The 11335-nt window shown below is 38.6% G+C and overlaps 1 protein-coding gene across 3 annotated transcripts; it reads right to left on the bottom strand.

Annotated features, from left to right (window-relative positions):
• Positions 1 to 991: 991 nt before the first annotated feature.
• asb18 (ankyrin repeat and SOCS box containing 18) lies at positions 992 to 10437 on the bottom strand. Of its 3 annotated transcripts, none has more exons than XM_027005652.3 (5): positions 9986 to 10437; positions 4409 to 4676; positions 1945 to 2461; positions 1658 to 1771; positions 992 to 1531 (listed from the first exon to the last, which is right to left on the bottom strand). In XM_027005652.3, exons 1-5 carry the CDS (start codon positions 10188 to 10190, stop codon positions 1346 to 1348), a joined length of 1290 nt encoding a protein of 429 aa, XP_026861453.2. In that variant the 5' UTR covers positions 10191 to 10437; the 3' UTR covers positions 992 to 1345. The 3 variants fall into 3 exon arrangements, with proteins under 3 accessions (XP_026861453.2, XP_026861451.2, XP_081569495.1); XM_027005650.3 differs by lacking the exon at positions 9986 to 10437 and adding an exon at positions 7142 to 8333; XM_081713369.1 differs by lacking the exon at positions 9986 to 10437 and adding an exon at positions 5164 to 5557.
• Between the last annotated feature and the right edge of the window lie 898 nt (positions 10438 to 11335).

The raw sequence follows: 11335 nt of genomic DNA, 5'->3' as shown, positions 1-11335 counted from the left end.
TGTGGAGAAGTCAGTAGCAGCCAACACTGCTGACTACAGTATAAACTACAAATGACTACAGATTAAGACAGGTGTACATAGTCATGGACTATTAATAATATGTCATGGACATACAGGTGTACATATATAATATGTCATGGACATAGAACAGACTTTTTTGCCATTATTAGGTTAAAATAGGAAAAAACAAAAAAGAATGTTCAGCAGCTGTTTCACTCAGTATGAACCCAAGTCATTGTTATCCCTCTCCATTTCAATTTCTTTATATAAATTGTCTGAAATTGTTATAGTCACAGGGGACTTTTAACCAGCAAGTCCATTCTTGCTTTGCTGCAGCACTAATTTTTTTGTGACTCTACAAATAGACTGGGGGTCTCACTTCTAAAGTAGGTACTAGCAGCTGTCACTCTGCATTTTCAAAGGATGGCATCAGTGTGGGGGGACACATTTCTCCACTGGTCTGACCTTGTTAGCCCCGTCCTCAAGAGGACAGTACTTGTGTATCAATACCCACTCAATACCTTAAAAGCATTGTTGATTATAGATTTTAGCCTGATCGTTAAGATGTTCTATACATTTACTTGGTTCTAATTATATGAAACTGGTCAATTCTTTATTTATGATCATACCCATCTACTATTAAAATTATGTTTATTGAGGATGTTACTTCACAATCTGCTGTTATGACTGCACAAATCTGGCGTTCCTTTTTTTTGTGCCTAATGACATTCATCATATTCAGGACCCTAACCCTAACCATAACACTAAAGCCTAACCCTAACCCTATCATTAAAACACTTTGCCTTCTGCTGTCTCATTTTCAGGGACCTTTTTGTCCAGTGCACACTCCCACCCCCACACCATGTGAAGTTAGGAAAATGCACTTTGCACTGTCCTGAAAATAACAATTTGTCATGGCACTGTGCTTAAGACATTGCAATTATTTTTTCATGCTTGCATGACAGAAATGACCACTGTGTTGGAGGACGTCCCACCCTGAAGAAAGAATTTTATTTGTGGAAAAAAAAAACTATTCAAAACTATATATTGTTTTAACAATAAACAGTACAACTCTTAAACTTCATACTATAATAATCAAGCACAAACTGAGAAATTACCACCGGACTTTGTATACAAATTATGCATTTTTTCATCAAAATTCACTATGATATGGAGTGATTACATATCATATAGATAAAAAGATAAATGAAGCATAGATTCTGACAAAACGCAACAAATTGTGTTTAGGGAAATACTAAACAGTTTAACCCCCTGCTGCCTCAAAAGTACAACTATGACTTTGTTGTTCATTCATCTTCTGAAAGTAATGTTGACTTTCACTGTTCTAGCTGATGTAGCCTTTAGGTTCTAAAAGTAGATATTCCTGTAGCATCATTGGAAGAGGAAGCTGGGGAACGAATAAGTAGCAATATTTCCCAAGGTGTTTTCTTACTGTAGATCTACACAGGTGCTGTAAACTGCGCGGTTTATTTTCCAGCGCAAAGAGAGATTCATAAAATGTCCTGTAAAGCTAGGGAAATAAATATAAGTGTTTAGTTAGTTGTGCTTTGTAATATGCAGAATTTTCCACATTCTATTATTTTTTTGCTGATAGTGGAAACAATAATGAAAACAAAAGAAGTACTTCACCACCTACATGGAAAATATCCTCAGGTATGGCTTCAACCCATTTAGATGTTACTGGAACATCATTGTAGGAGTTCAGTAGAACCTCTACAGTTTTAGGTGCTGCTGCACAGGCTGTTAAGACCTTAAAAACAAAAACAAAATTTAAAATAAATAAATAAACGCAACAAACATACAACAATGAATAAAATGTTCTAAATTACTGAGCAAATGTAATGTTAAATATTACATTAAAATGTACTAAAAAATAATTACATAAATAAATCCTGAATTGCCTAAACCATCTAAATGACCAACCTTAAGCAATGCCTGTGGCCATACTTTAATGGACCCACGGTTTAACAGTGTCTGTACAACAACGTGTGGCTGCCGCTCCTGACGGACCACAGAGCTTTGCAGCACAACAGACAGTGGTGAGCAGCCATTGTAGTCAATGGCGTTGACATCTGCCCCATGATCCAAAAGAAGCTGCACCAAACTAATCTGGACGCTGCGGGCAGCTTTATGCAGAGGAGTGCGATGTTCCTTGTCAGCAAGGTTAACATTAGCTCCATAAGTCAGAAGAAGACAGCAGAGTTGAATATGGCAGAGTTGGTCTTCCTGACCTCCCATCTTTTCATGGGCTTCCACACATGCGACCCCTAATGGCGTTTCACCTGAGCAACTGGTGTGATTGATATGTGCTCCATATCGCAAGTAGAGTTGGGCATGCTTTGTCAGGCCATGCCTTGCTGCCACATGCAATGGAAGCTCTTCCTCCTCCTCACTGGGCAGATCCACCCTGGCACCATGACGCACCAGGGCCTTAGCACAGCTGTTTTGGAAAAGAAAGTCACTTGTGATTAAAATTCAGACACCTTCCTAATAATAAGATCATGTCAAGGTTCAGGAACCTTAACCCTAACCTTAAGTGCCCCTGTAAGCTCAACTTTCAGGGCACTTGCTTGCCTACACTGACCACATTAAACAAGGAGAGTATGTAGAGGAAGGTACCACACCCTGGTCATGAGTTTGATTCCCAAACTGTTAAACTGCTAATTACATATAGAGTAAGTTGCTCTTGATGGGAATGTCTGCCAAATGTTGTAAATGTGAAATGACAAAATAACTAGCTTATATAAGTAACACCCATCCTGCCCTCTATCTGACTCTCTGTCTACCTGCACCAACACAAAACAAAATCTAATATCAGACCATTATACAGCTTCTCTCTCACCAAGCAACATCAGTACTTCCACTTGCTTGCTGGATCCAGTAGTGACATAATTTCTTAAAACCTGTGTCCCTGTCATTTCAGTTTTACTGAAGACATTGTCAGTGATCTCATTTGTTCTGTTGAATCTTGTTATATTAATCTTCTGCCACTTCTTAATCTTTGTGCAGCTGCAGATAAATACAATATCCTACATTCTTATCTTCACTCTCAACTAGAAGCACCGTTTATCCTAGTCAGGATGATGCCTCACTGAAAGAAGGCATTCTGTTCTAAACACAAATGTGTAAACCTACAAATGTTTGTGACGCTGCTTCCTGTTTTTGAAACTTTTTCACGCCAACACCACTGTTTTGGCATACTAGCCCTTACTGATCTCTAGCTGTTTATCCTTTTTTTTTTCCTTGGAGTTAAATACGTTCTACCTGGAAACCAGCAACTTCCATCAGACATCGAAAACTACTTTATCATCAAAAACTACATCCAAAGAACTACCAAAAACATAAGTAACATTAACATTTTGCTTTTCTATCATGGCCGCTTCCACTCTGCTATCCGTCGTTATCTGTGAGAAGTGTAGAGTCCATCTTTGCACATTATAGTTTCCTAATTTACACACCCTCGTACCTGGACATGCCTAATAAGCTATTCTACTATTGTGGTGACAGCTGTCAGCCAGAGGAGTGTTGGTTCCTCTCAAGATTTCTTCCTCATGCTTTAGGGAGTTTTTCCTTAGGCATCACTGAAGTTAGTCTGACCTGATGCACAAGTCGTCTACATCACCCAGCCAACGAGCTGGCAGCCAGTGGGTAGAAAGCAAGAGAGAATTCTAGCAATCCAATCAGACATAGTGAGAAGATTCCCCCTCTGCAAAACCTTTTGGGTATTAAGTTTAACACGAATAAATGTTAGCTGCTCCTATTACAGATATTTAGTACTTTGTAACAAAGTTTATTCTTGATATTTAAAAAAAACCCAACTTTTTTTTCTGTTCTTCAATCCTGAACCTAAATTGGAGAAGAGAGAAATCTCTCTGTCACGGGACACGCCCCCTCATGAGTCACGTGGTACGGCCTGCCGCGTGCAGGGGGTTCACTCATGTTTGTAGCCACACCCCCGTGAAGGCAAGCACCTGTACGGGGTTAAGTGTTAGTGTGTTTATGCCTATTTAAACCCCCGTCAGTGCATGCCTCACTGTTGGTTATTGTTTGTTTGTTAGCGTCTGAATGTAATACAGGTAATCATGTTTGTCTAGCCTACGTTAAATGCGTTAGTGTTAAGTGTGTCTGTGTGCATCGTTAATGCTGTTTGTCAGTGCCACCATCGTCTAAATGTTTTTGTGTCATTAAATGTTTCACTCTGTCGAGAGAGTGTGCGTTCTGCTTCACGCCCTTCGGCACTCGCGCATTCGTTACACTCTCTATGACAACCACATCGAGGCATTAATCTCAGATTTTATCAATCTGTAAACCATATCAAGGTATTAATCTCAAGATATGAATTGCTTGAATTCATAGAATTAAATTGGCTATAGATAATAAGTCATACCGAAGGGACTGGGGTGTTCTGCAGAGATGTAAGGGTGTCAGCCCATCCTCCGTCAGCTGGTTAGGATTGGCTCCATGTTCCAAGAGTAGCTCGGCACACTCAGTATTGGCATTTGCACATGCCTCATGAATGGCGGCCTTTCCTCCCGCGTTGAGATTGGGGTGAGCGCCATGCTCAAGCAAATACTGTAGGCACTCCTTAAAGCCTTGAGCTGCAGCTATACAGAGTGGGCTTGTCAGTTCCCGCTTATATTCCAAGGACCAAAGGCCTGCAACAGAGTAGTGTTAGGCAGTGTCAATTCACTCTCTAGGAACTATTTGTGTAATCTATATTTTCTGAGTAATCATATAAAATGTCTCTGGACAGCATACAGATCCATTTCATGAAAAAAATACAATTAGATGCTATAGTTATTCCTGTCAACCCAGATTTCTGAGCTCATAGCAACCATTCCCTTGGAAACCCAGCTCTGGAATCAAAGCAGATTAAGTAAAGGTTGTACATTTCATATAATTTATCATAGTTATTTTACCATCCTGAATTAAGCATGAAGAAACTCACTAAAAATCAAATAAAATTCTAATAAAATTCAACAGTAAAAGAAGCGGTACACATGAGAGAATACAATATTAATGCATAATGCTTTGAACTAATAATATTAAAGTTGTCATGATTTCATAGCAGCTACAGTAAAACTTTCTTCAAATGAACTCCCCATCACCACCATCAACATCATGACAAAGGGCTTGTTTTACCCGAAGGTCCAAATTTGGCCTCTGTATTTGCTTGCCACTGTAGCTCTTCACGTTTTACACTGTAAAACACATCAACATCGATATAGTTCCTTTTCAGAAAGGTACGAAGTCCTCTAGAATCTCCCATTACTACAGCCCTGTAGAGCTTCAGGGAGCGAATATCAGCCTCTCCTTCTTCCTTGTGGCGTGGCTGATGGTTATTAACATCAAGTAAGGCCTGCCGTCCATCCAGTTGTACAGTGGAACAAAGATTCTCCAATTGGAGGGTTCTCAACATCTCCTCTTAACTCTCTAATGGATAAGGTCTTCGGGGACTTTTATAGGCTTTGTCATATTTTCCTCTGGCTCCAAGCACTTTTGTTCTTCTATTAATAGCATTCCATTGCTGACCATCACACAGTCATAGCTTACTGGGTCCACATTTAGCCATTGATGTATGAGAGCACATAAATCCTGTCAAGCTGCAAATATGCAAGTCTGTATTCTCAACGTGATAAACCCAAAAGCTTTACCATGTGTTAGACTGTACATGATCTAGCTCTGTTTTTGACTGTGAACCCATCATATCAGTCTATGGCTTGTGTCAGGTGCACGACAGCTAAACCTTGCAAAATTAAGACTATACTCTTACCGTAATTCAGAAAATGCATAGTGAGGGGCAGTTTAGTAGGGGAATATAGTCATTGCTCAAGTTTAGTATAACTACCATAGTATAATATAATACCATAACGCCATATTAAAATTATTGATATCCACCCATCACTGGGCAAGAGCACAGCAGAGCCAATTTATGAAGGCTAAGCTCCCTCAGATGAGGACCATGATCAGCTCTACTGTTGCTAGGATGCATATCCAAACAGTGGTTTATTACAATCCTCTACAAATCCTGAAATGTCATTGTCATTCACACAGTAAGCCTTTAGATCCTTGCCAGGACAGGTATGACTTCAAACATTTATATTTGTTTTTGCTTAAAACAGCTGCATCTATACATTTTAAATGCTCTGATGTATAAACATTCATGCAGGTTATGTTCTGAGCATATATCAAAACATTCTTACCATGTAGGGTTAGAATGACCATGGTTTTTTCCTGAAAGTGCTGAAGTTTATACATTTGTATACTTGTATACTAGTGCATCTGCTTGTCCCAGTTTTTAGATGTTTGAGAGAAAAATAAATTAATACTAATGAATGAAATAAACATTTTTATTAGGCTTTGATGGATTTATTTTTCTACATTTACCTGACACATTTAACCAAAGCAAATTACAATTATGACCCAGTACAACTTGAGGGTTAAGGGCCTTGTTCAGGGACCCAACTGTGGCAGGGCTTGAAATTTCAACCTTCTGATTATAAGTCAAGTACCTTAACCACTGAGCTACCAGTGCCGCCTAGAATGAGAAATGTGGATATACTGAAGCAATTACAAGTAGGCTAGTTCCAAAAAGCAAAGAAATACATGAAGGCAATAATAGTATAAATAATAATAATACATGTGTAATACCATTTGAGTTTCTTATTTTGATTAAGGACATTTATCAGTGTTTTTGATGACTTAAATGAATACCTGTGAGATCATCAATTATGATAAAATAGGTGGCAATTCAGCTAACCTTCTCAGTTATTGTTTCATTTATATGACATTTCCTAATACATCTTTATTCCATTTCTTATGAACAATGAAACTGTTTTATTCAAGTTATTTATAGGTTTTTAAAATGGCTCTTGTTTAGACAGGTCTGGCTATGATGGCTATTTATTTTAACTGCTGATTCTAGCAATAAGAGTCTGTGATTTAAAGGAATTTAGAAAACTCAGAACGGACATCTACTTCTAAATGTGGCATAATGAGCATTGACAATCCCTTTCTGTTTGTTTAAAATGATTTAAAACTCCATGGCGTCCTGAGTACACCTGCCAGGTTAGACCATCCTTTGTCTCTCTCTCTTTTTTTCCTCCAGCACAAAACTCACCACGTTTCTGTGCAGTCCACAGCAGCTCATTACTTTGGAACACTAGAATCTTATTGAACTCCTCAGGGTCAGAGAAGCCATTCTGCAAGTCTCTCCAGTGGTGACCCAGCATATCGGCCAGGACAGAGGGACAAATAAAATCCATCCCTGGTTGCTTGTTGTCTCCCTTGCTGCTGTTCTTTTTACTGTCTAAAGAAGACCGCCTTCTGTCTGTGAGGCATGGAGAGGTCACTACATGACTGAAAACATGTGTTTCCCCACCTGCTGAGCACATCACTGCTACAGAAACCACTTCTCACTGCCTGGCTAGATTGTTACCTGCCTGCTTTATGACTATTTATATTATCACTGTTGCAGCATTGCTATTTCTAGCACAGATAACATGTGATTGTTGGAGAGTCTTGCTGTTCATATGACTTCATGATGTATTCCACACGGTGACTGGAGACACAATTAAAGTGGAGAGGTCAGTATTGTAAACATGTCAAATGTAAAGCCAGGTTGAGTGCTCTGGCACTGATATCACCATTGTGTTGCTCTGGAAATAGCAACGGGCGTAAGATAAAATAGCAGTGGGATTGTATTGTTCTCCAGTCACACTGGAGCAGAGGCAGGAATCTAGGGAGTGGTCATAGCAGAAACGCAACAGTCTAACCTTCAGTCCAACAGCTCCCAGTGAAAGAGAATAACAACCTTTTACTTGTGATCATTATATATAATTAAGAATGTTATGCTTTTGCAAACTATAATTTACATCTTACTTATTAGGTCATGTGGTTTAGACACCTTGCAAGTACTTATAACATCAACCTGATATTAATTCTAATTTGAGTTGCATTGTTCCAGTTTTGAGAAGTCAAGGGGCTGAGCATTGTGGTGTATTGTAGTTATAGGATGTGTGAATGATATGAAGAAATATATAATCAAAAGTCTATTAGGCTTAGGGTCAAATGTCAAGCCTAGAGTCAAATGATATAGTCTAGAATAATAAAAAACGGACACAAAACACAAAACAGCAGTAAACATGCACAGAAATAAAAACAATTTAGGGGAATTTAGGTTAATCAATTTTATGACAACTGGTAGTACTTTTATATATTTGGACAATATTACAAGTGTGCAATATCAAAAAGTGTAGGTGCATTGATATTTTAATGACTCACTAATAAAGAACAGTAGTGCTGTTTGTGAACTGAGAACTTGTAAGACTTGTCCTTTTGTCATTATGATTACATTCACTTATATTTATCAGTAAGGGTTTATCTAGAGCAACTTACATTTTTATCAGTATCTCTGCTCCCTGGGAACTCTACCTTCTCTACCAGGTGAACTACACCTTACTCAGCCTTCTCTGCCAGGTGAACTACACCTTACTCTACCTGCTCTACCAGGTGAAGTACACCTTACTCTACCTGCTCTATCTCTATCTGCTCTACACATTACTCTACTTGCTCTACCAGGAGAGCTACACCTTGCTCTACCTGCACTACCAGGTGTGCAGCAAGTTGCTGAATGCTGAATCCTTGACCCAGTGAGGGTTTGGCATATTTTGATTATAGTCCATTATAGTCCAGACCACAGTGGTCTCTACCAGGCTGACAAACCCCCATGCACAAGGCATGAGTGGTTAGTGAATGGTTTGATAAGTGTGAAAATGATGTCAGTACTATGCTATGGCTTTCAGTCACCAAACTCAACCCACCTGAGCACCTGTCTTTTTTACCACAACACCAACTGAGAGAATACCATTTGGAAGCATCCCTCCAGTACAGTTTCAGACATAAAATCTATGCCAACGTACAGAGCAGCTCTTATCTGATAGCTCATCACTTCACTATGACTGTTCATGTTGTTTTTTCCTTTGTCAACCCTGCCTCAGGTAAACACAGTTGTGTCTTTGGTGAAATGGAAACCAACAGTCAAGCATCTAATTCATTGGAGAAACTATCTTAACACCTTTCATTATGTTTCCCAGTGGTCTTTGGAACACTCTGACTAAACAGAGAATAGGAGCAGTCACAGTGTCATGCTTACATTCTCACTGTTCCTTGTTCTATTCAGGTCAATGAATAATTCAACATCAATCCAACACCAGTAGCTTACTGCCACTTCATTTCCATTATTGAGAACTGGCCTTACTGGCAAGAAGAGATATCACATGTGATGTGGATGATGTCTTTGGCTTGCTCAAGCCCAGAAATGGGACACTATGTCAGAAAAGATGTACTTTATTTTTCTTTATGTCTAAAAGATTCTTTCTGTGGAAAATCTATGGTGATTCATACTTTTGTCCTAAAAGTTAATTTGTATTTATATAGATAAGAATTTACAATTTGAATATACTTTTCTTGTACTACATTCAGCCTCCTGCATTGACTTTTACATGGATTTCACCATTTGCATATTTATATTTTTTCTTCCATTATACCATTGCTATCAGTTTGTTAGCATTTTGATAATAGTGTTTTCAATTGATTGCTGTAGTGTCTAGTGGATGGTCAGTACTGACTACACATTTGATTGATTTATATGTGTTTTGAATGGAAAATTTCATTATGTACAAAATTACTATATTTTTGCTTTTCCCACACAGTGATGCATTTTGGTAAGCTGAGCTTTTGGATTTGTTTTTAAGTTTATGAAAAAAAGGATGTGTTTTCAGAAAATATGTTTTACCAGTTGTGTATGTATCAGTGTATGTCTCAGTGCGTGTATCAGTGTGTGTCTGTCTCAGTGTGTGTCCAGCAGTTAAACAGTGACATTTGGCATGTACTCATGCCAAATTTTTATCTATCCATCTAACATCTGCTGCAAGAAAACACAAATTTGGCATTTAGGACTCACCCACCAACACAGCTGGAGAAAGCTGAACACTGGGATCTTTCATCCAGTCATCATTGGACAGCTCAATAACAGCATCTGGGTTTTCTTTGGTTAGACTTTTGAGAAGAGCTGCCACACTTTTAAAGTCCTTTTTATCCAAAGTACTTTTTAATGTCTGTACAAATACTGACTCCACAGAATAATCGAACCTTATATCTAAAGACATTATTTTACAACTGTGTTTTATAGTGGCCTCACCACTCTTTTGAGTCTACTTTTGTTTGTTTTGAATGAGGCTGAAAATTATTTTCCACTGTGAAAGTGTGACTCCGATCTAGGATTGCAGCTAATAATATAACAGCCTGGCTGTAAGCTGAATAGACGTCTTAAAATAGGACTGGTATGATCTAGGTCACTTCTCTTCAGTTTGTTTTTCATGGAACCACTTTCAGGAGAGAATCTAGTGTAGATCATACATTTTATCTGTATAGAGCAAAATAAAATATTTATATGTACAGTATATCATGCAGTAAACCCCTGTAAAGCAAAATAAAAGCCACTACCTTAATACTAAGAAGAGCAGAAGTATGTGTTGACCACATGTTATATTTGCAAGTTGCTGTCATTTTTGTGAGGCTCTCAATATGTGCATTGGTCAGTCTGTTTCTCTGTAGTTTTAGGAGCTGCCTTTTTGGTGAAAAGTTCCTAAATCTTTATTTGTATGATGTTATCCTTCTCTTTTGCTACCTGCTTTTCTTTTCTGGTGTTTGGGTATGGCACATGCTGGCTGGTGATTGGGTATGGCACATGCTAGCTTGTGTTTGGGTATGGCACACGCTGGCTGGTGTTTGGGTATGGCACACGTTGACTGGTGTTTGGGTATGACACATGCTAGCTTGTGTTTGGGTATGGCACAAGCAAGCTGGTGTTTGGGTATAGCAAAAGCTGGCTGGTGTTTGGGTATGGCACACGCTAGCTGGTGTTTGGGTATGGCACATGCTAGCTCATGTTTTGGTATGGCACATGCTAGCTCCTCAGACAAAAAGTCTGAAAACCTTATGTTGTAAATAAACCTAATAACCGAAAAACACAGCACTAGACGTTCCGCTGAAATATAGTGATCATATAATTGATGAGCTCACCAACATGTAGAGCAAGGGCTTGCATTACAACTTTGTAATTTGAATTTGTAATGCAAAATTAGGAATAAATACTAATTTATCCTTTGCGTGATCTGTGAGATCAGAATCAGAATGGGTGACATTAAGCATGTGCTTAGGAAATTGCAGAGAATGCCACATATTACTTTTACTGTGTTACTGCCATTTTATCACCATTTCATGTTGAAACTTCAGATCAAAAAGAATAGCA

The sequence above is a fragment of the Electrophorus electricus genome, chromosome 4, assembly GCF_041902795.1.
Source record: "Electrophorus electricus isolate QZ-2024a chromosome 4, ASM4190279v1, whole genome shotgun sequence".
In the NCBI taxonomy this organism is placed as follows: domain Eukaryota; kingdom Metazoa; phylum Chordata; class Actinopteri; order Gymnotiformes; family Gymnotidae; genus Electrophorus; species Electrophorus electricus.
This window is presented reverse-complemented; position numbering and strand designations above follow the sequence as displayed.

What these genes read in the sequence shown, in the direction of transcription:
- asb18 (XM_081713369.1), bottom strand. Translation starts at nt 5,440, where the DNA reads ATGTTGAGAACCCTCCAATTGGAGAATCTTTGTTCCACTGTACAACTG. An exon ending in GGCCAAATTTGGACCTTCGG is followed by an intron (nt 4,677 to 5,163) that starts GTAAAACAAGCC and finishes ACTCTGTTGCAG; the next exon opens with GCCTTTGGTCCTTGGAATAT. An exon ending in GGCCACAGGCATTGCTTAAG is followed by an intron (nt 1,772 to 1,944) that starts GTTGGTCATTTA and finishes TTTGTTTTTAAG; the next exon opens with GTCTTAACAGCCTGTGCAGC.